This window comes from Hyla sarda, chromosome 3, assembly GCF_029499605.1.
Source record: "Hyla sarda isolate aHylSar1 chromosome 3, aHylSar1.hap1, whole genome shotgun sequence".
Taxonomy (NCBI): Eukaryota; Metazoa; Chordata; class Amphibia; order Anura; family Hylidae; genus Hyla; species Hyla sarda.
Window position 1 is genome coordinate 142,920,510 of NC_079191.1, and position 27,006 is coordinate 142,947,515.

A 27,006-nucleotide genomic window follows, 5' to 3' on the forward strand; every position below is an offset into this window, starting at 1 on the left:
TATGGTATTGCAAGGGATGGTTTCCTGCTGAGAGTTTGAAAGGGTGCGGTGTCTACGCTGGCTGTCTGTGGGAAATTTCCGACAGTGAAATCTCCGCTGCTGAAAATCCCCCGCAGACCCTATGGAAGTCAATATAGTCTGCGGTGGATTTCCAACAGCAAAGAGTCGCAGCTTAAAATCTGCTGCGGACAGCCCACCTGCTTTTAAACTCACAGCGGGAAACACGCTGTGAGTTTGAGAGGAAATACGCTTGTGTGAATGCACCCTAAGGGTAGGGTCCCACGCTATGCAGATTCCCGCTGCATATTCTCCAGCTGGCATACACACAGAGGTACCCAGGGGAAGCCCTGTATGTTCCATGAGGTTTGGAGCCCCACCTCCAAACCCCATTGAAGGCACAGGGCTGCCGCAGACTAGCCCTGTGTGTATGTTATTCGGAGAATATGCAGTGTATTTCTGGCTGCGCAACAGATTTTTATAAAACTGCTGCCTAAGCGTTACGTTCACACATGAATATTTATGCTGCAGATTTGCAGCTGCAGATTTTGTTGCCCACTGACTTCAGTTGGTAGCAAAATCTTTAGCAGAAAATACGTATGTCTAAAAGGTACGCCAAGTGTGTGTTCCCACTCTAGAATTTCCTTTGCACGGAATTGTGTTTGGGAGTTCCATTGTATGAACCATAACATTGGTGTGAATGGCTCTGCCATGGACCCATTCACACTGCAGAACCACAAGTATGCTGTCTCAAACACTGTTCCCTTCAGTGTCAGTTTGGCTACCACAGTAAGAGGATGTCTCCTGTGATTGCGGCTGCAATGTTATTCACGCTGCTGCTATTATGTAATTAATTTCCCGCTATGGGGACCTTGCGCCCGCGGGGGGATCTGTATGAGATGCTGAGCTTATGCCAACCACGGGAAGGTACTGAGTCATGTAACACATTCAGAGGCAAAACACAAAATATGGCACTACACCGTCAACGGTGGCAGCTCAGGTCTGCCCGGTCCTACTGCCAAAGGATTACATCAACAGCCCCTAATCTCAAATTAGAATTCCATGCGCTGAGATAACGTGGTGTGAACATACCTTAAAGGGTATATATCAACTGGCTCCAGAAAGTTAAACAGATTTGTAAATTACTTCTATTTAAAAATCTTAATCCTTTCAGTACTTATGTGCTTCTAAAATTAAGGTTGTTCTTTTCTGTCTAAGTGCTTTCTGATGACACGCGTCTCGGGAACCGCCCAGTTTAGAAGAGGTTTGCTATGGGGATTTTCTTCTAAACTGGGAGGTTCCCGAGACACGTGTCATCAGAGACAGAAAAGAACAACCTTAACTTCAGAAGCTCATAAGTACTGAAAGGATTAAGATTTTTTAACATAAGTAATTTACAAATCTGTTTAACTTTTTGGAGCCAGTTGATATATATATATATATATATATAAAAGTTTTTTCCTGGATAACCCCTTTAATACTGTTTAAAGGGGTTATTCACAATAATAAGAGGTCCAATTGTCAAACATATACTCACTTATCCAACCCTGCAGCAATCCAGCACAGAAGCTCTGATGGGTGTTCTAGCGTCTGTTTACTAAAAGCCAACACATAGGGGTATTCTTTGTGAGCACACATTTTTTGCGCAATGCAAAACCTGCTCAGTAAGTGTGTTTTCCCAGTTGCTGCTCAAAATTCATGACGTGGTGTACATAAAAAATTAGCGCAAATGACAGGAAGCCCCTAGATAGCACAAAAAAAGCTTACACACATTCATACACCAGACAGTCACTGGAATAAATTTGTGCACAATTTTTCACAAAAATAAGTTGTGTGTAAACAATAAACCAGGGCATCTGCAAACACGCCCCCTGCAAGCGCACAGCAAACAAAATGATGAAACCAATGCAGAGATGCCAGTAATACTATTAAGGCCTCTGATTGACTCAAGTGTTGGCTGATAGCAAACAAAGACTTGGGGCCCAACTGGAACCCATTGGGATTGGACAGGTGAGTAAAGATTTTTATGTTATTTTACAATATTTGGGCATCTAATCACATTTTTTCAAACAGTAGATAACCCCTTTATGTTTTAGGTATCAATATGCAAGAACAATCACATCATAATTTATGTTCTACGGGACCAAAGGAAACAGCAGAATAAACCCCATAAACATTGAATGGAGCTCAATGTGGTCTTGCAGTGAAGAGGAACAGGGGTCTCGTGAGCCATGTTCTAGTGATTGTTGGGGACTCCAAGCTGTGAGACCCCAGGATTATGAAATGTATCACCTGTCCTGTGAATAGGTGATAGATGTCAATTATGGGAAAAACCCCTTTGACGGCCAGTCGGCAAGTCCACAACTCATCACAATTGGCACCTTCAAAAGTGCATTTCACTGTATAGTCTAAACACCTTTAATCTCCATCATCAGACTTTTTACAGCAACAGGAGATGGGTGTGCTGATCCTGTGGGGGTAGAGACTTTTCCGCTGTTGTGATAATGTAAATAAGGCGGAGGCTTGACACGGGTCATGGTGGGAGGGTTACAGCAGCAGGTATGAGATACCAGGTATTCAGGTTCAGAGAAAGTATAGTGTAACACTTGTATCAAGAAAAGACCTTTATCCACTTTTTAGCACTCAGATATGGCTTTTGATGTCTTGAGGCTAATGGTAAATTCATATTCCTTAGAAAAATGTGTATTTGTGTTTATTTAATTTCTTCAGATCTGCAGATCAAAGAAGAAATGTGATTGTTTCCACTGTAAACGAACTACGTCTGAAGCTGCATTTACACTGATAAGACAATGCGGTCCTAAGGACATCCATGATGTAGCTTTATTGTGGACACAGCCCCTATTTGTATTGTTCACAGCCTTTTCATCTACAACCAGGGAAGGACAGGAAATCGATAAGAAAGTTCTTTTCTCTTTTTGCTTTTCTTTATAAATTGCAAACTATACCGAGGGAAAAGAGTAGTGTGAAAAACTACACTGAATGAGGAAGTAGTAATATTGTTGGCTGCAAAGTCATTTTCATAGACTTATTAATTTTGCAATATTTTCCCTATATGTTTACATAACCAAAATAGATAAATAGCAGTGTTAAGCCATAGCTATTGTGTAATATTATATTCTAGCAATCTTTAAGTGCCAATAAATATGCTGATCAAATCTGCTTGACTGAATTTTTGCATCTTCTTTTGACAAAATTATCAGCGTCAACTAATGGACATTTTTGTCAGCCTGTTTAACAATAAGGTCACTAGTCATTATTATTATCACCTGAGAGCATCCCAGGAAATGTATCACTTAAAACCAAATACTGTTTTTTTCTAACCCATTTTTAATTTTTGTTAAAGGTACAAAGTAGAATTTTTATTCTATTTTTGAACATGATTATGGGGCGACCATCTTGCATGAGGTGCTGCTCTTAACAACAGCTTAGAGATTTGCTTCACAGCCCCCAATGAACATCAGATACCCGTATCTAGAGAGGACTCATTTAGGCCATTAAAATAAATAGGACCTGCGCCTCTCTGTACAGGTCAGCATCCCATTCTGATATTTTGCCAACCTGTGCCACAGATGGCAAAAATGTCACGTGAAAGTATTCTTCAGGTCTTTTCATAGAGTCAGACTGACGCCCAATATCACCACCAATCTAGTAGAAAAGCGCTTTTTAGATTGTTCGGCCCTTCACTAACATTGTCAAGGACTCATCACTCGTTTACACACGGAGATGTGTGGCAGTAGACGAATAAGTGTTTGTTATTTAATGGTGACTTCCTGGGTCATTTATATGGGGAAATAATTGGTTTGTTCAACCGATAATCTGCCTGTGTAATAGGCCCTTAAATTAAAATTAGACTAACTTTTTGGCATATCCTGTGAAAAATATACTGCATATGCCTTATTTGATAAATCTGCCAAAATGGCCGCATCGGTGTCCCGTCTAAGTCAATGATCAGTGGAGCTGGCAGGTCCTCTTCACATGTCAATGTACATAGTGTACAACATACAAGACCCTAAGAACTTTACTAACCATTGTACATGTTCAGCTGTACCCTGGAGTATAGCACTGCCACAATGACCCATTTTATTCTTTAATTTATATTCTTAACCTTAGTTTTCTAGTTTTACATGCGAGTTGTAGTGCACCACACTAATATTGGTTTATGCTTTGGCAGAATTGTAGGAGTATATTATTTAAAGTTCTCTTACGTTTTTGGTAACGTTTAACATTAGTGGTACATTCCAATGGTGGTAGGTGACTGTTCAACACTTTCTGGTGGCATCTTGGCAAAAGCAAGTGCCCACTCAGACAATCAATAGCTGTGATGGTGACTTGCCTTAGTCAGCTCTTGACTTAGTGGGCAAGTTTCTGTGTCAAGAGGCAAGCAGGAAGTTGTAAGCTGAGCGGACTGTGTACCTTTGGAGGCTGGGGATTGTGACAGGTAAGTACTGCTTTTTACACTTTTTCACCCAAGCCTGGTCATTATTAGGTTCTGTTCATATGGCGTAATTTTTGTGGCAATGCATTCCCAGTGGGTACCATCGAAAACATTGACCTGTTAGTTCCGGAATTTGAGGTTAAAATTTTTATTTCCACAGCCGAAATTCTGCTGTGTGCATGGTTCAGCAAAGTCCCATTAAAAACCACAGAATTTACGAGCTGAAGTATTCTGCCAGAAATTCCATAGTGTGAACGAGGCTTAAAAGGGGCTGAGGTCAGAAATGTTTAGAAGCCTCATAGAGAATAAACGGAGCACTAGCCATTTTTGCCATTGCACAATTCAGTGCAAATAAGTCTAATAATAAAAAAAAAAAAATTATGTCAGAATTGCTTCCCTTCTTTTTTGTTTTGCTAATATGGCTAATAATGAGAGTATGGGGGTAAACAATTCCTGCACATTCCAGCACTTTAGAGATGAGCGAAGTTACAGTAATTCGATTCGTCACAAACTGCTCAGCAGTTGCTGACTTTATCCTGCATAAATAAGTTCAGCTTTCAGGTGCTCCGGTGGGCTGGAAAAGGTGGATACAGTCCTAGGGAAGAGTCTCCAGCCAACCGGAGCGCCTGAAAGCTGAACTAATTTATGCAGGCTAAAGCCAGCAACTGCCGAGCAGAGAAGTTTGTGACAAATCGAATTACTGGAAGTTCGCTCATCTCTACAGCACTTGTTCCTTCATTAATACAACTTTTAAGACTTCTAAATACTGTAAGAGTAAAAAGCGCTATTTAACCATTTAAAGGGGCACTCCGGTGGAAAACAATTTTTTTTAATCATCTAGTGCCAGAAAGTTAAACAGATTTGTAAATTACTTATATTTAAAAATCTCAATCCTTCCAGTACTTATCACCTGCTGTATGATCTACAGGAAGTTGTTTTCTTTTTAAGTTTCTTTTCTGTCTGACCACAGTGCTCTCTGCCGACACCTCTGTCCATGTCAGGAACTGTCTGGAGCAGGAGAGGTTTGCTATGGGTATTTTTTTCTTCCTACGGACAGTTCCTGACATGGACAGAGATGTTAGCAGAGAGCACTGTGGTCAGACAGAAAAGAAATTCAAAAAGAAAAAAACTTCCTCTGTAGTATACAGCAGCTGATAAGAACTGGAAGGATTAAGATTTTTTTTTTAAATAGAAGGAATTTACAAATCTGTTTAACTTTCTGGAGCCAATTGATATATAAAAAAAATTCCACCGGAGTACCCCTTTAAAGGGGGTACTCCGGTGGAAAACTTTTTTTTTTTTCAACTGATGACAGAAAGTTACAGATTTGTAAATTACTTCTATTAAAAAATCTTACTCCTTCCAGTACTTATTAGTGGTTGTATACTACAGAGGAATTTCTTTTTTGTCACAACCACAGTGCTCTCTGCTGACACCTCTGTCCATGTCAGGAACGGTCCAGAGCAGGAGAAAATCCCCATAGCAAACATATGCAGCTCTGGACAGTTCTTAAAATGGACAGAGGTGTTGGCAGAGAGAACTGTGGTCGTGACAGAAAAGAAATCCAAAAGGAAAATTTCCTCTGTAGTATACAGCTGCTAATAAGTACTGGAAGGATTAAGAATTTTTTATTGAAGTAATTTACAAATCTGTTTAACTTTCTGTCACCAGTTGATTTAAAAAAAAAAAAAAAAAAAGTTTTGCACCGGCGTACCCCTTTAATGATGCTGAAAGGAGTTTTAATTTTTGCACTTTTTTCCTCCTTGCCTTCTTATAGCTAGAACATTTTCTATTTTTCTCCTACAGACCCATACAATGGCTTGTATTTGCACCACCAATTGTTAGTATTTACATCACTGATTTGACAACCAAATCTATAGCAAAAAAACAAAAACAAAAACAACATTTTGCTAATTTTGGGGGCTTCAGTTTCTACGCTTTGCACTTTTCTGTAAAACTTACACATTATATTTATTCTGTAGGTCCATATGTTTACAACTATACCCATTTATATGACCCCTTTAACTCTTAATTTTCAGTATACTGGGCTACATGAAAGCTTATTTTTTGGGCCATGATCTGTAGTTTTTATCTGTTCCATTTTTGTTTTGATAGGAACTTTTTGATTTTTTTATACTATTTAAAAAATGGGAAAAGGGGGTGATTCAAACATACTAGGGAAGGGGCTTTTCACATTTATTAACTTTATTTTCCTTTTATTCACAATTTTTATGTCCCCATAAGGGAACTATTACTTACAATTTTTTTATTTCTATAGCACCGCATTAAGCATTATTATCGGTGCTCCATTGCTACAGGCTACGATGGCTTCCTGCAGCACTGATTGGACATGACGGAGACAGGAAGGGACTCTACGCCTGTACTCACAGATTTCAAAGTGGGTGTCCTGATCAGCTAAGCTGCCGTGATTAGATTTTCTGCATTTTAGACTCCGCAATCAACTTAGCTATGTTTTAAGAGTTAATGCTGTACATCAACCTGATCGTTGATGACCAGTATAAGCCATGATTGGATGCTAAGCACTCTTGATAGACTTGGGAAAAGGGACAGGACATACACGTATACCCTGCGCTGTTAAGGTATTAACACCTTAAGGACAAGGGGGTACCTGTATGCCCTCGTCCCGCTCCCCTTCTATGACGCGGGATCAGGAGCTAATCTCATGTCATAACGGGGTGTTCCCGACAGCTATCAACCGCTGGGACCCGTGGCTAATACCGGACATCACCAATCCCGGTGATGCCCGGCATTAACCCCTTAGGCACCACGATCAAAAAAATTTAAAAAACCCCGGCAGCTCAGCACAGCTGATCGAGACCACTGCTTTAAAACTGTGGTGTCCCGAATAGCTTAGAGGATGGTGGGAGGGCCTTTTACCTGCCTCCTCGCCATCCTATCATTGCTCTGAAGCTCCAGCAAGCCATAGCAGGCTGGAGCAACAGACCACCGATAACACTGATCAGTGGCATAACATTAAAAAGTTATGGGGACTAAAAAATACTGTAAAAAAGTTTAAAAAAAGTGTAGAAAAAAAAAATTTCAATGTGAATTACCCCTTCCTTAATAAAAGTTTTAATCACCCCCCCTTTTCCCATTTAAAAAATGAAAATTTGTAAACAAAAATAAACCTAAACATATGTGGTATCGCCACTTGCGTAAATGTCCGAACTATAAAAATATAATGTTAATTATAAAACAAAAATAGAGAAAAAGAAACAGCCGCACATCCACAATTTGTACTTTGATCTACTTACTTAGCATAAATTCAAACACTAACAGGTTGTTAGTATACATTTTGATTATGAGAAGCAAGTAGATCAAAATAAAAATGGTGGATGTGCGGCTATGCTTCTCTATTTGTGTTGTACATTTGTAGTCTCTCCCTTCCTCCATGGCAAGCACTCCACTCCACCCATTCAGCCCAGGCGTTTATAATTAGCAGGAGACTGCATAAGAGTTTCCTCCTTACATTCTCCGAGCCCTCTGGTAGGGAGCACATGGTAAGTGTTCACACTGGTGTGGTTCTCTGTGGCGGCCATTGTTTCTGTGATGCTTTGTCTGTGGGGTGGTGCGGCCCAAAGCCAGGGGCTTGGTTGGGCAGCGGTGGGGCTGCCTGGCCACTGGGTCGTTCCCCCTGTGGGCATGGTGTCTCGGAGGCAGTGGTTGCCGCCCAGCGCTACGCCAGTGTTAGGTTGGGGACCCACTCTGATTAGGTGGCCTTGACGTGGCGAGTGGGCTTGTACTTTTTGATCAAAATGTATACTAACTTTAAATTATGCTGAGAAGCAAGTAGATCAAAATACAAATGGTGGATGTGCGGCTGTGTTTCTCTATTTGTGTTGCATAATGTTAATTAAACCGTACGGTCAATTACATTTATATAAAAAAAATACCAAAGTCCAAAATTGTGTATTTTTGGTCACTTTGTATACCCTTAAAAACAATGTTTAAAAAGCGATCAAAAAGTCCCATCAAAACAAAAATGTTACTGATAAAAACTACAGATAATGGCGCAAAAAAATTAGCCCTCACACATCCCATCATACAGAAAAATTAAGTTATAGAGGTAAGAAGAGGACATTTTAAAACGGGAACAGGGAACAAAAAATAAATACCAACACGGTTTTGTACTCATGATTAATGAACCAAAACTGCCTGTGTAAAGCAGTTTGTAGCTCTTTATGTAACCCCATGTCACCAAGTACACTGGACCACTAGGTCTCACGTGGTCTACACATTTGTTTGTGACTTTTATATTACTTTGGGAATCACTCTTTTCTGTCTGGTGGCTTTTAGATACGTTTTAATAAATACTATAGTTTTAGCGACACCCCTTTTATAATTTTTTCGCCTTGATATCATTTTTGGTATATTCTTGAGTCTGTGGGGTATCATTTTTGGCTTCCTATATGGTTCATTACAATTACATATAGTCTATCTACATTTTTAAATGTTCTAATTTTGGTGCAAAAAGTTATAATTTTTTTAGCAGTAGCAGAAGTAAAACAAAATCAATTTAATGGGTATCAATTAAATTGTATTGACCTACAGAATAAAGATTACGTGCCATTTTTACCGATAATTGCAAGGTGTAGAATCGGAAGCGCCCAAAATTTACAAAATGGCGTTTTTTTTTTCAAGTTTGCCCTACAAATATTTTTGTTCTGGTTTCGCTGTAGATTTTGTGGTAAAATGATTGATGGTATGTTATGATTTTTAGAAAGTGACGAGGAAAAAAATGAAAGTGCAAAAAAAAAACAAAAAAAAAAACTGTGGTCCTTAAGGGGTTAAAGAGGATCTAGGATAAGGTCGCACGTATTGTATACATATTTCATGCTGCACGGTGGGAAATACGCTTCGTATTCTCCTATGAGCAGACACACAGGGATAGCCGGCAGCAGCCCTGTGTGCGCATGGGGTTTGGAAGCGGGCCTGCATGTTACAGTTACATCATTGGGTTAGCCTTCAAACCTCAATGCACACACAGGGATGCCACGGGTAGCCCTGTGGGTCTGTTCATGTTAGAATGCACAGCATATTTCCCGCAGTGTTAAAAATGCTGCATATACCCTACATGTAACCCTACCGTTAAAGTGGTCAACTCTCAAAATGTTTTACTGCATTATCATTAAATAGCCTAGGGTGCCCCGGACACATGCCTTTTTTAAATTTTCTTGATTAAACCCCTCCGTTCCTGAGATATGAGGGTTTATAGTTTGTCTGACAATTCAGGGAATCAGTGTAGGAGAAGGAGTCGGCACTTCTGTGTTTTTGGTGGTGCGCGTGGAGAAAATCAGGAGCATGTAGAACAAGAAGTCCAGCACTCACCAGGTTACAAGCCAATATTCTTTTATTGTTCACAAGAAAACAGGACGCGTTTCGGCAATAGCCTTCCTCTTCCTCTGCTGTTCCAACAGCAGAGGAAGGCTATTGCCGAAACGCGTCCGTTTCCTTGTGAACAATAAAAGAATATTGGCTTGTAACCTGGTGAGTGCTGGGACTTCTTGTTCTACAATTCAGGGAATCAGTCAGATAGGCATGAACTTCATTTTAAGAGAGAGAGTGAATATCAGGTTATGGGCAGGATTATACAATCAAGGGATGTATATAAGGCATACACACCCCTCAATGTAACACATTCACATCCTGACTGTATTATCCCGCCCATCACCTAATAAACCCACATAAAATCTTATTTTGGGGGGGATGGCCACAGGTCCTCTTTAAATGTTAAAATTTAGCCCCATGTAGTCACTATTGTGAGAAAAGAGGTGTAGTGGGAGGTCAATTAGTTTGCAACAACATGCATTATCATTTCAGAAATTCTTACATGGAGCCAAGAAAGTTTTTTGCTTTAGCCTTGCTAGTAAGTCAAATAATTTTGAAGAGACATTAAAACTAAAATAAATGTGCCACTTAAATTTAACATTTTCTAAAACTTACTTAGAACACAGATTTATGAATCAAAATGACCCATATGCAAATTGGTTGTGCAGGTATATATATATATATAGTAATTTCATCACTAATATGCCATGTTCTGAGATATATATGAGTCAGCTTTGTGTTTTGCCATGATTTAATCATAAGCCGGAATAGGAGATAATTCAGAAGAGGAGAGCAGACAACTACCTTGACAGATTTCACTGTGAAACAAGCCCATGCCATGTACTATTGATTTATATAATATACAAAGCAAGTTCATAAAATAAAACCACATAACATAGCGTATACAATTTACATAACTTTTAATATGTAAAGTTTTACCTGTGGGTCTATCTGTCTGTGCATTGGCGGTGTTCGTGCTGGCTGCACCCCACTGATACTAAATGATTCTGATCTTGGGGGAAGATTTGGGTCAGATATTCTATTAGCTACTTTATGCGGCATTGCAGGGGAGCTCTGACGATTGAGACGTGATCGCTCCTCTACCTATGTAACAGGAAAACAATCAAATAAGCAGAGAAAATTCACATTCTGTGCTCGAGTTAAAGGGGTACTCCGCTGCTCAGCATTTGGAACAAACTGTTCCGAACGCTGGAGCCGGCACCAGGAGCTCGCGAGGTCATAGCCCTGCCCCCTCATTACATCACATCCCGCCCCCCTCAATGCAAGTCTATGGGAGGGGGCGTGGCAGCTGCCACTCCCACTCCTTTAGACTTGCACTGAGGGGGCGGGGCGTGATGTCATGAGGGAGTGAGGCCATGATTTCACAAGCTCCCGACGTCTGTTCCAGCATTCGGAACAGTTTGTTCCAAACGCTGAGCAGCAGAGTACCCCTTTAAGGCTAGATAACACCCTCAAACCAGGTGAATAAAATTAAAAGGTTAAGGTTAGAGAACGGAATTTCATAATATATAGAAACAGGATAGCTTCAGCAAAAAAGCACAACATCACTGTGCCCAGTATTAGCTTTATGGATATGAACCAATGAACCAATTATAAAGCCACCGGTTTGGAAAGAGGTAGAAACAGCCCATAAGAACATATCTAAAAAACCATAATGCTTAAAGGGGTACTCCGGTGGAAAACTTATTTTTTTTTTTTTAAATCAACTGGTGCCAGAAAGTTAAACAGATTTGTAAGTTACTTCTATTAAAAAAATCTTAATCCTTCCAGTACTTATTAGCTGCTGAATACTACAGAGGAAATTATTTTCTTTTTGGAACACAGTGCTCTCTGCTGACATCATGGCCACAGTGCTCTCTGCTGACATCTCTGTCCATTTTAGGAAATGTCCAGAGCAGCATATGTTTTCTATGGAGATTTTCTCCTACTATGGGCAGTTCTTAAAATGGACAGAGGATTCAACAGAGAGCACCGTGTTCATGATGTCAGCAGAGAGCTCTGTGTTCCAAAAAGAAAAAAAAAATCCTCTGTAGTATTCAGCAGCTGGAAGGATTACTTTTTTTTAATAGAAGTACTTTACAAATCTGTTTAACCTTCTGGCACCAGTTGATAAAAAAAAAATAATAATAATAATAAAGTTTTCCACCAGAGTATCCCTTTAAGGTGCATCCTCCACCCACACACACAGCCAGGACAAATAGATGTGTCCAGCACTGTAGGCTGTGAGAAAAGGAAGCAGTTATTCTTCATGAAAAAGGGCAGGTACTCATAGGGAAGATACATTTCTCACTATTTTTACAGATTTAAAAGGTGTTATTAAAAAGGGAAACTGAAGTAATAAAAAGACTAAATAATTTAGCCAGAGTCATACAAATATAGCTTTTATATGATTGGGCGATAAGCTACAGTTTTAAAGTAAAAATATTATTTTAAAATATCATGTTGTAAAAAAACACATGAACGAATAAATACATAAATATAGACTTTGGCAAAGAAGACCCTGCTTATTTGCCTATTAAAAGGATCAGGGCTTGTTCACCACAGTGCTAAAAATGATGGCAGTGACCAACGTTGCCCAACTTACTATAATGGGGTCAGTCAGCTTTTAGCAATGGTGTCTGAAATTTAAGCAGACAAAATAGAGCTATTTTGTCCGGATTTTTGCCTTAATCTGTGATGGAGGCTCTTAACAGAACATATAACACAGATGTGAACAAGGCCTTATATCTACATAGGTATCCGTCTCATACATTGGGATCCTACTGGTATATCTCCAACAGACACTGCAAAACGCAGTCAGAGCAATCGAAGAGATTTTGCTAAAAGGAAGACGATAGTGTCCTTTCATACTGTCTACTTGACTAGAAAAATGTCAATAGTAAAATGATTTATTGCTCTTCTGTTGGGATTGATGTTTAGTATGTGCATTCATTGGCTATTTCTTCATCCACTCAAAGGGGTATTGAAGTTTTAATAAATAAATTGTATTCTTGTATAGTGAAAAGGTGAGTCAATATCTGATATTTTTCAAGATGTCTGCTTGCAGTTCTTCAATATGAAACTTCATTGTTTACTTCTACAGTAGAGTATGCAGATCTGTCCTGTTTATGTCTCAGGGTACTGTATAAAATAATGGTACCATAATTCTAATAGGCCATTCATCTGTGTGTCAACCATGTGACCAGGACATCTTTTTATACTGGAAGTAAAACATGAAGTAAACAGGGGGAAAAGTCAGATAGAAATAAGGGATCAGGAAAATTGGAAAGGAGTCAGAAAATTCAAATAATTATAAACGGGCAAGTAACCAGATAAAATAACAGAGCAGCCGCAAGAAAATGATAATATTAAAAGGAGTGTAATACAGGACTTCTCACCACTGTTTGTCACACTTTGAGCTCATCATTAATAACCGCCAACATTGGTGAGTACATACACTGTTTCACCTCCGCAAGACACAGCAGCACAATTTTACTGTTAGCCATGCACAACACCTCAAAGTAATAGAATATTGTGCTTGAAACATGCTTCAACATAAAAAAAAATGAAAATACATAGATAAACACACAGCACACTTCTATAAGAAAGAGTATTGCATACAATACACAGAGTTTCAGAAAGGATCAATATTAACCACCACCAGCCAATTTAGAGACATACGATTACATATACAGGAATACTCCGCTAACTATAGTAATGGCAGTACAGCCAAAAACGATTTTTTTCTGTTGCTTTTCTAATGTATAGAAAAAGGAAATAAAATTTAGAATTTTTTTTTTTACGTGCTCTATATATAGCTCTATAAAGAATTTTGCATGAAATACCCTTGGTATAAAAGAGTGATTTCAACACTCAGGAGAGACCATCCTAACATGTGCTTTGATGTGACGGGATGAATGATGCAAAGCTATTCTTCCTGCATGCCCTCCTTATTCCACATTGGCTTTGACTAGCTATGATATAGTTGTCAGGGACGTGACAATTCTATTTACCCCTGCTATTACAAGCTTCCTAAGAGTGGCCCTGATTCACTAAGAGTGTTGTGTAGGTTTCTTTGTGGGTTTTCATTCTCTACAATTTTTTTTCCACAATATTTACTAAGGTTTCCCTACATTTTCCACTTTCCCTACACTTTGCTTTTTTTTTTTTTTTTTACACATGCTCTGATCTGTAGGGTTTTCCTCAACTGAAATCCACCACATTTTCTGTGGAAACCTTAGTAAATATGTTGTTTTTTGTGAAAACATCGTGACCACGCCCCTTTTTGGTGACCACGCCCCTTTCCCGGATTCTCTTAGTCAAATGGAGAATAAGGGTGCGTTCACACGCTAGTAGCAAGTTTCCCGATGCGAGTTACGCTACCATTTATTTAAATGGGTCCCATTTTTTGACACTATTGGGGATTGTCCGCAGACCCATTCAAATCAATGGTAGCGAAACTCGCAGCAGGTTTCCCGCAGCATGAAACCCGCTGCTAGTAATAGCGTGTGAGCGCATTTTTTTTTTTCCAATTCAGGCGCAGACAGAATTTGTGGCGTGATGCACCAGAATCTGGTGCACAACCCAACAAAACATGTCGGGTTTGCAATAGTAAATGAAGGCCAATGTATACATTACAGCGTCAAGAGGAAATGGATAGCTAGTCTAAGATATTTATCCTAACCAGTATGTGGTTCATTTGTTACTGTTACAAACAGAGATAAGGCTGATAGTAATCTCAAATGAACCAGCTTTACTCTTGCCAGCTTAATATGTGACACCAAAATAAGAGCATGGGGTTTAGTGCAAAAATAAGACAAAATTTGAGTGAAGCAAATGTGGAAGGGGTAGATATGATATGAAAGTAGGATATTTAGACAGTAAAGAGCAGTTGGATGCACTGCAAAACATGAGACTAGAGAGAATGCAAAAAGGAGGGTAAATGACCCAAATGTGTGCATGCAGAAAACTCTGGATAAGCAACAGATAGCTAGCATAATGCTCCATGATGGACTAGGCCATATAAAGGAGATTGAGAACACTAATGGCTGCTCAAAAGGAGGCGTCACCCAAGAGTTACTGGATTTTATTTTTTAACAGATAGTTGCTTTGATCTGGCCTAATCAGGGCTGTGGGGCACCTAAGAAAATTCTATTATCTTAATATATAATATATTTCGGGGGTAATTTTACTTTCAATACATAAATCATATCTATTACTGAATCTTACAATTTTTTTTTATATAAAATGTTCTAAAATATTTTGTGTATAAATTCCCTGGATATGCCATGATTACATAGGTGCACCATTTGTTTATTACATAGCTCTGAAAACTCAGTTGTAAGGAGAAGTTTTTCTATTTGATGTTTGGACCAGTCTCTTGTCCCCACTGACACACCAGATGCAATAAAGAGTACCTGTCACCAAACTAAACTTTTTTATAATTTTTCCTTATGTAATTATAAGACACTTTGCTATTTACTTGCTGTTAAAATTCTCAACCTTTATATGTTTTTAATGTGATTGAAAAAACGGCCACTCGGTGGCTCTGTTCTGTTACCTGCACAAGTCAAACAGTTAGTTTGGTCCCCACCCGGACTTGCAGAAGTCCAAACTTAGGAAGTGAGCGCGGGGCATGACGAGGCACAGCTCTCACAAGCTTCAGTGATTTCATATCTGCTGGGGAACGCCCACTTTCTCCTGCTGGGAGCTCACACAATGTGAGCAAGGGGGAAAGGTACACCGCTTTTTCTAGCTCAGATTTTTTTTTTTTTTTTTTTTTTTTAAGTGCAAGGAGTAATTATGGAATATAATCTGAGTTATGATTAAAATACGTTTGATGACAGGTACTCTTTAAACAATCCCTTTGACTACATTGGGATCAGTTCTAGTACCAGTCATGACTATCCAATCAGTGACAACACCCAGATTTCAATATACTCATATAGACTGACACAGTGCAGACTCCTAATAAGATGCTTTTCATTTGTTATTTCATGGGGACTACAAGTATTTAATAGTCATGAAGCTGGTAACTTTTTTTTTTTTTTAATACCGCTGTACTAAATTTTAAATGCATATGTACATAACAAATGCCTAAAAATTAGCAAAATTGACATCAAGACTATTTAAAAACTAAGCCTAAAAACTTCAACTCACATACTGCCAACATTTTTGCATTTAGGAGTAGCTGATCAAACAAACTAGAACCTGATGACGTAGAAGACAACACTTAGAACAAGTAGGTGACCAATGAAAAGAGACAGCTGTTAGTTAGTGGTAAAACGGAGATGTAGTAAAGTAACCGTTCCCAAGGTAGTTGTTAGGACTTGATGCTACAAATGACTTTTTATTAAATTTATCTTGAAGCCACCACAGCCAGTTAATATATGAGGTTAATACATGCTTTTAACAGCAGGTATGACATTTTTTAGAATGACTCGTAGTAGCAAGACATACACTACTCATGCATAACCTGTCCTCCCGTGAAGTTACACTTATACACAAGAAAAGCTTGTGACTATATTTCTTGTGCCTTCACAGATGCTTGGTAAATGGTTCATGCATGTATGTTTTGGTAAAAAATCGAAACCTCTCATGACCTTGGTAAATCCTGTATCCCTGGCTGGACTACATCCTTGTGATCGGGACCCTTTAAGGGAAGTTACTGATTTTCTCCCTGGTTCATTTTCTTGTGAGTTCACTTGGAGTAAGAATCTCACTTCATCATCTAGAGATTGCACTTCACTCTGTGTTGCTTGTGACCAGGGCCCTGATTTGGAAATCTGAATTGAAGGCAATATCAAAGGTGGAGCTAAGTTGTCCATTTTCACACGACCTGATGCTTGCAGGTTCTGAGAATTTGGCCTAGTTGAGGGTTGCCAACTAGTAGATGCATCTTTGGTTACCAGGGGCACCTGCTGCTCGATAACAGAAGTGTGCTGCTGCTTAGCTGGAAGAACAGGCGAATTACTAAGAGATCGCTGTTGAACCTGGGAGTGGGATCACACAAAATTATACTATTACAACACAACATAAAAGAAAAACTCACAATGACAAATTAGATCATTTAATGGAGCATGCACATCACATTCCTTAATGACTCTGGCATACCATGTATTTGTTTGTTCATTTTACTTTTTTGTTAGAAATGGTTTGTTGTTACATGCAAAACTGCATTCAAGTTAGGCTTGGGTTACTATGTAATGAGAAGGCCTATGAAATTATTTAGATATTATTTGATACAGGATACACATACATTTGCTTATTAATTTGGTTATTAATTTAATGGGCAATCAGGGTTTTTGAACAACTAGCAAGTATAAGGCTGTGTTTTCATGTTTAGGTTTTTGAAGCCAAACCCAGAAATATATATATATATATATATATATATATATATATATATATATATATATATATATATATAAAAAAAAAAATCTCTGTCTTTTCTTTATTTCCATCCTTCAGTTATGATTTGCTACTGGCTTTAACAAAGAAGAATCTGTGGCAAAACTGAATGAGAGCACACACCCAATCCTTGCAAAGAAGTATGGCTGTCAATCGTACATTAAGATTCTGCTGTTAGAGAGAACCTGTGACATTGCAATTTAATCTGCAGAATATTATTGGAGAGGAGCAGATTGACATCGTTTTGTGGGAAAAAGTTACAGAATAACTTCATTCATAAACGTCATTTATTCATGTTATTAAAGTTTATATAGATGGGCACTGCTAAATACAGACGAGTGCAAAAAATGCCAATAGTACAGACACTAAACAAAAAGAAAAGCTGGCACATATTAAAGATACACACACAGAATAAAGGACGCAATTAAAATACATTATAATCCTTAACCAATACACAGGCTACAAAATAATTTGAAACCAATAGTATTATAGGATGGAGGTAAAAATTAAGTCAAACCTCATGACCCCACCCACACACACCTGTGGCGACTACCACAATGGGAAAAATTTAAAGGCTCCCCAGTATACTATAAGGATATAACGAATATTTCAGCCCCCAAAACCAGAAAATAGAATTAAAAAAACACACTATACACCAGAGTAAAGAAGGTTTCTATATCAGCCCAGAGAGGGATTCTTTACTGTAAGAGCATTGAGACTATGGAACTCTCTGCCAGAGGAAGTGGCCATGGTGAACTCAATAAAAGAGTTCAAAAGAGGCCTGGACATGTTTATAACCTGTAATGTTATAACTATCAATAAAAACTATAAATAAATACATACAAATAAATAAATGCAAAATTGAACTTCATGGATTCATGTTTTTGTTTCAAGCTTAAGAACTATGAAGCATACAATATTTATATATGGACCATCAGAAATGATCAATTTATGTGCAAATAAAACAATAGCTCTTGCAACTGCAAACGTAATATCAGTGCAGCATATACAGCAATATATACTACCAAATCCACAATTAACAGAAAGTTAACAGAAGTGCTAGTGCATTCTAAAATGGGTGGAACTACAGAGAGAATACCTTTGTATGTGCCAGACATGCCAGTTTTTTGTTTAGTATTTATTCATTTGAATTATTCTGGGAAAAGTAGTTATGTGGGTGGTGCTACTCCATGACTCAGTTGTCTGTGTTTAAAGGGATGTACTCTGGCCCTAAGACATCTTATCCCCGCAGGGACCCCCGCAATCTTTCATGCAGCACCCCGCTATCATCAGCCTCCGGAGCCAACATCGCGGGGCGGAGTATTGTGAGATCATGGCTCCGCCCCGTGTGACGTCACGCTCCGCCCCCTCAATGCAAGCCTATGGGAGGGGGTGTGACAGCCACCATGCCCCCTCCCAAAGGCTTGCATTGAGGGGGAGAAGCGTGACATCACACGGGGGCGGAGCCATGACATCACAATACTCTGGCCCCGTGATGGTGATTCATCAGACCTGAAGCAATGTTCGCTCCGGAGGCTGATGATAGCGGGGTGCTGCATGAAAGATTGCGGGGGACCCCAGCAGCAGGACCACCGCGATCAGACATCTTATCGTCTATCCTTTGGATAGGGGATAAGATGTCTTAGGGCCGGCGTACCCCTTTAAGTGTGTACCTAGAGACAGTTGTCAATCACCGAGTAGGAAAGTTCCCCATAAGACTATTTATCAATCTGCTCAGCTCCTACAGTTCCAGCACAGGTTCCCTTCAATTTCAAACAGTTTGGGGAACAGTCTAGGCAACAAATTAAAAAGCAAACTATAATGATTCTCATACATCTTCATAAAGTAACATTTTATGTTGTCCTATGTGTAGGGATAGAGCCTATTAGGTGACGTAAGGAAGTTAGTTCTACAGTTTTATATAGTGAATTGCGCGAGACGGCTCAGTTGCAATACGATTTTCATGTGGATTCTTTCTTTCAAGTTCATCTGGTGTGAAAAACAGAGCAAACAAAGTTGGGGGCTTCCTCAATCATCTTTACCGCTTAAAGTTTCCAAACTTCCAAAGTTTCCTGTGAGCAGCATGGTCTAGAGCAGATGGAGATAAGTAAGTATGTGTTTGTGTGTGTGTATATATATATTATAAATATATATATATATATATATATATATATATATATATATATATGTATATGTATAAAGAGAAGACTCACTGACTCATCAACGCCCAGCCTAAACCCTTGGACCTAGAAAGCTGAATTTTTTCACAGGTGTTGTTTTTAAGACTTGGACCAGGAATAAGAAAGGATTTTTTGAAATTCAACCCTTAAGGGGGTGAAAAAGGGGTAGAAAGTTTGTATGGACGTTCGTAATTTTTGAAGCTAGAAGCATGAAACTTTGTTTTTAGGCTAACAATTAGAGATAAACAAACATGTGTTTTAACGTTTTCTAAAATTCTACCCCTGAAGGGATGAAACGAGGGTTCAAAGTTTGTATGATTTAACCCCTTGCCGCAGAACGCCTGGTATACCCAGCGCTGCGGCACGGGAGGGTTGGCAAGTGAGCTCAGGAGCTGAGCTCGCATCACACCCGCACGGTCCAGGCTACTATCAGCAGCCAGGGCCCGTGGCTATTGCCGGACATTAACTCTTTAGACGCAGCGATCAAAGTTGAAAGAATTCGGGTTGTTTGGACACCCGTAGACTTTACCCAGAGCTGCCTCATTACTATTGGATCGTAAAAAGTAGATCTATGTTACCCCAAATTTAACGCGAGCGAAGCCGCGGGCAAAAGCTAGTGTATATATAAGAATTTTTTTTTTTTTATTATTATTTTTATTTATTTTTCTGGGAAAATATACTGTGTAATTGGTAATTTATTCATCTAAATCTCTGCTCATTCTAGGCTTAGAAATCCAGTCAGACATCCTTTTCTGGGATTGCCGATTAATCTTTTATATACACTCATACAAGAAAGGCTGTTAATCATTGAGCTGGACCACCACACTGGATTCCTAAGACAAAAATGAGTAGAACTTTAGAGAAATAAGTTACATGTTATGATTATTTGTTGGCAAAAAAATCAGTATATCAATCTACTCCGCCGCTTCTGCTCTATGACAAATTGCCTACAAAATGGACTGCATTCTTAACATGACAGGTTCCCAATGGTATTTTTTTAATGATATTTTTCATTTACAGAGAATTCATTTTGCTTGAATCATTTAAAAAAATGTTAATGCAAGAACCAGCTCATATATATCATAAAGCTTAGTTCTCAAATTGCATTTGTTCTGAACACACATCTTTGAACAAAACATTTGTCCATTTCATCTTCAAAATAGTCATAATATATTACATTTTCATGAAGTCTTTTTTCAAATCCACATATTAGTGGAATGAAATTCGAAGGGAGAGGTAATTTTAAGGGAGTAAACAAAATATTTAGTATAAATCTTATTCTTACTTGACATTACATAACATTTTAACAGCTAACATTTTATAACATAAAAAAAATACACCCAAAAAAACAAACAAACACCAATACATGAAAAGATTCACAATGTAAAACAGTTCTCTCCACAGGCTCACCATTACTAAAATCACATGAATTTAAAAAGTACATTAAACATATAAACATGAGACAGTGAACATAAATGGAAGCTCACTGGCCTTACATAAGCTTTAGTGGAGGGCACCCCTTTCTAGATTATACAACCACCATACCTCTTTTGCCCATGCAGGTTTCTCGGCGGGGTTCAGACCCTCCTTGTAATGATAAAGGGGCTTCTTGTCAGGTGGTCTTTGCTCCTGTTGCCGCTGCTGCTGCTGTTGCTGCTGCTGCTGTTGCTGCAGAGAGACTAAATAGTCTCGCTCCTGTTGCAATTGTCTTTGTAGTCTTTCTGCTTGCCTTTGTTCTTCTAGCTGTTTGCGCTTATATTCCTTTAGGAAAACCAACAAAGTACTTCAAGTTATACATGAGTCAACTTTAAGGACTACCCAGCTTAAGCATGGGCGATGTCTGCAGAAAGTGAGTTAATATTCAAAGCACCAAAAATGTGTATTTTACGCGGTGAAGATGATTTATGCGGATTATGTCATTAAGGCTGACCTAACTTTAAGTCACTTCTAACTTAAAGGCACTTTTAATAAAGGACCTGCAAAACCTAAAAGTCTGACGGATATCAATGAAGCCATGGCATAAAAACCAGCGCCTGTACCCATTAACTGTAATTAAAGGTGGGGGTCCCTGCGCTTGAACATAGCAACCGATATGATCTGTCTGATTGATGAGTCATTAAACCGTAATACAGAAATACCCCTTAAATTGGGTAGCACGTCTGATTTATCGCTACCTGCCGAGCTGTCGGCCAATACATTAAGGTGCAAATTAAGGTCGAGCAGTTAATAGTGGAAAATTACAAGCACTACCAACAGCCACCAATGCTATGATTATGATCCCCCTTAAGAGATGGAGTAAAGACAACATCTGCTACAGAAAAAAATATTAATCAAGTAGTTAAAGATTAATCAAGGGGTTTTTCAGTTACACATATTTATGGTCTATCCCTAGGATCTAGTAGCATGCTCTCTGCCTTACAGAGGGCATCAGGCCTTGGCACCCAATAATACCTCATACTGTATTAGGTTCAAACATACATATATATTATGCTCATCATACTAAATTTAATAGGAGTAAATTGATTAAGAAAAATATTGATTAAGAGTCTTTATGAAGTGATGAAGTACAGTCTTGTCCTCTTTAGAGTGACATGCATACAGAGCCTAATCTGCTTCAACCTGCGCAGGGACGTTCATGCGCAGGGACGTCACGGACATCTGCTGCGCACGGACGTCCATGCGCGTCGTCGTCAAGGCAACGTCACTAGTCCGGGGTCAGCCTGGAGCGGAGAAGAGGGCCTCCCGGTGAAGATGGACAGCCCGGAAGACTAACCCTCCCCACCGGACGGTCCCTGCAGCATAGGTGGTCGAATATGGACGGCCCAGACCAGTTCACCCTTCCTTCCCACCGAGGGGAGGTGAGTAGAAAACTAAAGGGGGGTCTGGATCATGAAGAAGGCCGCAGTGGTCTTCAACCTGCAGACCTCCAGATGTTTCAAAACTACAACTCCCAGCATGCCCGGACAGCCGATGGCTGTCTGGGCATGTTGGGAGTTGCAGTTTTGCAACATCTGGAGGTCCGCAGGTTGAAGACCACTGAGAAGGGATTGAAAGGCGGTGACGATGAAGGGGGGGGGGAGAAGATGATGACGAGGGGGGTGATGACGAGGGGGGTGATGACGAGGGGGGTGATGACGAGGGGGGTTTGGATGAGGACAGGGGGGATGATGACATGGGGGGATGATGTATTTTCCATCCTAGGCTTATAGTCGAGTCAATAACGTTTCCTGCGTTTTTGGGGTGAAATTAGGGGCCTCTGCTTATATTATAGTATATACGGTAGATGAAAAAACATAAATTTAACATAATAAAACCTTGTTTAAATATTACATGATTTTCTGATGATACATTTTGATAAATCAATTTCTATTCCAAATGCAAAAAAAATTGGAAAGTTTTTAATCTTCACTTCATGTCCACAATCCATTCATCACATTGAACTCTGGATTCTTTTTGTTTACAGGATGATACTATATTAGGATAAAACATACTATGAAAACAATTGCACAACTAGTGCAAAACATCATAAATAGAGACACAAAAACATGCAAATGTCATACAATATGTCATGAGGGTGGCATGATTGACAAACACTTGCTGTCATGCACACATACACGATGGATGGACATGCAAGAGCAGGGCACGTGTATATTACCAGAAGCAGGGCTTGTTCCTGCAGTAATTGCTGCTGCAATATCTCTAACTGCCTCTGCTCTTCCTCTAGCTGTCTCCTGATGTACTCCTGACCGTGTCCATAGGAAAAAGAAGCAAGAAAGCTTAGAGGTTAGGAAAATAGAACATTGGATGCATAAATAGGAAAAAAACTAATTAGTAAGAAGAGCAGTATAGAGTTCCCCAAATAAAATCAGGTAGAAAAACTAGATACAGGTACTTCAGGTTACTTGCCTAACATTGCAAAAAATGCTGTTTCAAAGCTTTGACCTCTTTTATATTTATTAATCAGCATGTGCCTGCTTGCTCCATCGCATTGTTCTTCTTCCATCCTAATGTAAATTGCTCTTACAAATTTCTACAATACGTAAGTTATAAATTTATGTTTTGGATCTTTTTCAATGGATGCACAATTATTTGTTTGGCTAACGGTATGACCTTATATTTAACTAATAATAAACCTAGAATGGAACCTGTCACATGGAACAAGCAGTCTGACCTGCCAGCATAATGCTACAGTAGCAAGAAGAGCTGAACAAATTGTTGTATACGGGTGGGTTCACACTACGTTTTCTCCCATACGGGAGCGCATACGGCAGGGGGGAGCTAAAACCTCGCGCTCCCATATGCCTTCGTATGCGCTCCCGTGTGTCATTCATTTCAATGAGCCGGCCGGAGTGAAACGTTCGGTCCGGTCGGCTCATTTTTGCGCCGTATGCGCTTTTCCCCCGGACCTAAAACTGTGGTCAACCACGGTTTGAGGTCCGGTCAAAAAAGCGCATACGGCGCAAAAATGAGCCGACCGGACCGAACGTTTCACTCCGGCCGGCTCATTGAAATGAATGACACACGGGAGCGCATACGAAGGCATACGGGAGCGCGAGGTTTTAGCTCCCCCCTGCCGTATGCGCTCCCGTATGGGAGAAAACGTAGTGTGAAACCAGCCTAACCCTGTTGGAAAATATTCAGTATAACTTATTTTATTCCTTTAAGTCCCTGATTATTTCCGTTTTAGGAGTTCAGTGGGTAATCCTAAGTGGGGAGTGGGGATGTTAGTCTAAAAGTTAATAATTTTACTGAATCATTTTACACAAAACTATGTATATCTCTGCTCATCTCCTCATGATGTTGGTAAACGGGGCAGAATTTTCAAGGTGACCTGTTTCTATAACCATAAAAGTATACAGAAGATTGTGCAACAGCTTATACGTGTTTTTGAAGCAAAGTAGCCATAATTTATCAAGATGTTAGGCTCGATTTTTTAGCAAAGCTCACTAATACAATTTTCTTTCTAATTTATGACTTTTTTGGTTTGGAAATGGACTTCAAAGGCCTGACATACAAAATGTACATCAGTTGGAAGCCTCAGCTTTGTACACTGCGTAACGGAGGTGCAAGGGTACTGTAGCTTCAATGGGAGCTGCACAGCAGAACTCCGGCGTTATCACAACACTGTGTACAGAGCAGAGGCTTCTGGATGAGGAACATTGGCCTTGGTTACTAAATAGTGGAGTGGAGTTTTCTTTCCAGACAGGTATATTTCCTAATGGTTCCCTATGTTTTGCTTTTTTACAACTGCTCTGAGCCATGTGGTTTTCCAGAGCTCAAATCATCCACAATATGTTTGGATTTCGGGGACAGGCCCTTTTCCCGGAAGCCATGTCCCTTTTTTGGGTTTTCTAAGTAAAATGTAAAGTTGGTCTGTTTTTTAATTTTTTTTGCAAACTCTGAAGCAATGCTCCCCATTTTGGCGCACAATACAATAGTAAATCGGGGCCATTTTGTATATATTGTCCAAACAGCTGATTGCACCTTACTGATCAGATACTGATGGTCAAACTTGAGGACAGGCCATCAGAATCCTAAAATGAAGAATCCCTTTAAAAGTAATAAAACTTTTAAAAACTCCTCTCTTACCCACAGGACAGGGCCTGACTGTCCCCGATAAGCCCTCCAGCCCCCACCTTCTGAGATGTACTCATCTCAAGAGTGCAGTTTTTAATAACCTCACGTGTACAGTTTCCTGCTCATATTTGATGTGCAGGATTTGAAGCTGCAGATTGTATGCGGAGTTCAACATTTACTAATTGACTAAACACAACTTCAAATCTGTAGTTTCAAATCCTGCACATCAAAAAAATGCATGTATGTATGTATGCATCCTAATTTCCATATACACCTTAAGAAATAATGCAGAGAATGCAGGGATTTCGGCTGGCAGACAATCAAGAAAACAGGGCTTAGGGTATGTTCACACGGTGGAATTTGTGTGTTAAATTCTGTGGAAGAATTCTGCTGAATATTCTGCTGTAATTTACTGCCTACTGATTTCACTGGGATTCTGCAATGCCATTCAGACAGCAAAATTTCTGCGGCAGCATGCTGCTGCGGAAATTCTGCTTTCTGTATTCCGCCGAAAGAAAAGATCAGTTATATTTTGCAGAATTATGCTGTGGAATCCCATTAAAGGAGAACTCCGGTGGAATTTTTTTTTTTTTTAATCAACTGGTGACAGAAAGTTAAACAGATTTGTAAATTACTTCTATTAAAAAATCTTATTAGCAGCTGTATGCTACAGAGGAAATTCTTTTCTTTTTGAATTTCTTTTTTGCCTTGTCCACAGTGCTCTCTGCTGACACCTGATGCCTGTATCAGGAACTTTCCAGAGCAGGAAAAAATCCCCTATGCTGCTCTGGACAGTTCCTGACACAGGCAGAGATGTCAGCAGAGCGTACTGTGGACAAGACAAAAAAGAAAATAATTTCCTCTGTAGCATACAGCTTCTAATAAGTACTGAAAGGATTAAGATTTTTAAATAGAAGTAATTTACAAATCTGTTTAACTTTCTGGCACCAGTTCATTTAAAAAAATAAAAATAAAAAGTTTCCACCGGAGTACCCCTTTAAAGTCAATTGGAGTTAGAATTTCGGAGGAATTCTGTGTTCTGAGAACACAAATTCCGCCATTCCGTTCAGCAAGCTTTGCTGAATGAAATTTGTGTGGAATTGAGGAATTTCCTCCGTGTAAACATAGCCTTAGTTTTTTCCTCCTTACCTTTTAAAATTCATAGCCCTTTCAATTTTGCACCTAAAAATCGATATGATGGCTTTTTTTTTTTGCGCCATCAATTCTACTTTGTAATGACATCAGTCATTTTACCCAAAAATCGAAGGCAAAATGGAAAGAAATATCACTGTGCAACAAAATGAAGAAAAAACACCATTTTGTAATTTTTGGGGGCTTCCGTTTCTACGCAGTAAATTTTTCTGTAAAAATGACACCATATCTTTATTCTGTAGGTCTATACGATTAAAATTTGATTTTGCCATACTTCCGGAAAAAATCATAACTCGATGCATGAAAATAAATACGTTTAAAATTGTCCTCTTCTGACCCCTATAACTTTATTTTTCTGCTTACGGGTGGTATGAGGGCTCATATTTTGAGCCGTGATCTGAAGTTTTTATCATACCTTTTTTGTTTTTTGATAGTTTTTTATTCATTTTTTATGGAGCAATCAAACGCCGATCGGACAGTGTGGAGCCAGGTAGGGAGCCTCGCCCTGTCCAATCAGCTGTTCGGGACACCGCGATTTCACCGTGGCGGTCCCAAACAGCTCCGCTGAGCTAGCCAACATGGATTTCTCCCGTTTTAGATGCCACAATCAAGTTTGATCGCGGCGTCTAAAGGGTTAACACCAGACATCAACCCGATCGGCAATGTTCGGTATTAGCCGAGGGCTGACAGCAACCAGGACACCGCAGATACGAAGCGTGCTCAGCTTGTTAGCACGCTTCACAGATCGGGAACCGGCCACGGACGTTAAGGGGTTAATAACTCTTGGATGTTTTTCCTAATCGTTCTGATTCAGAGATAGTTATTTCGTGACATATTCTACTTTATGTTAGTGGTAAATTTTCGTTGATACTTGCATCCTTTCTTTAT

The 27,006-nt window shown here is 39.3% G+C and overlaps 1 protein-coding gene across 15 annotated transcripts in view; it reads right to left on the bottom strand.

Annotated features, from left to right (window-relative positions):
- The window catches only part of TNIK (TRAF2 and NCK interacting kinase), a 350,539-nt gene that overhangs the window by 69,518 nt on the left and 254,015 nt on the right, over nucleotides 1-27,006 (bottom strand). For 7 of the 15 annotated variants that reach the window (XM_056565180.1, XM_056565174.1, XM_056565175.1 and 4 more), the window contains exons 14-17: nucleotides 23,045-23,131; nucleotides 20,935-21,150; nucleotides 16,405-16,794; nucleotides 10,742-10,906 (exon numbers count right to left, since the gene is read on the bottom strand). In XM_056565180.1, the coding sequence (XP_056421155.1) occupies nucleotides 10,742-10,906; nucleotides 16,405-16,794; nucleotides 20,935-21,150; nucleotides 23,045-23,131 (858 nt within the window). The remainder of the gene's footprint in view (nucleotides 1-10,741; nucleotides 10,907-16,404; nucleotides 16,795-20,934; nucleotides 21,151-23,044; nucleotides 23,132-27,006) is intronic. The other 8 variants (XM_056565181.1, XM_056565183.1, XM_056565185.1 and 5 more) reach the window with 3 other exon arrangements.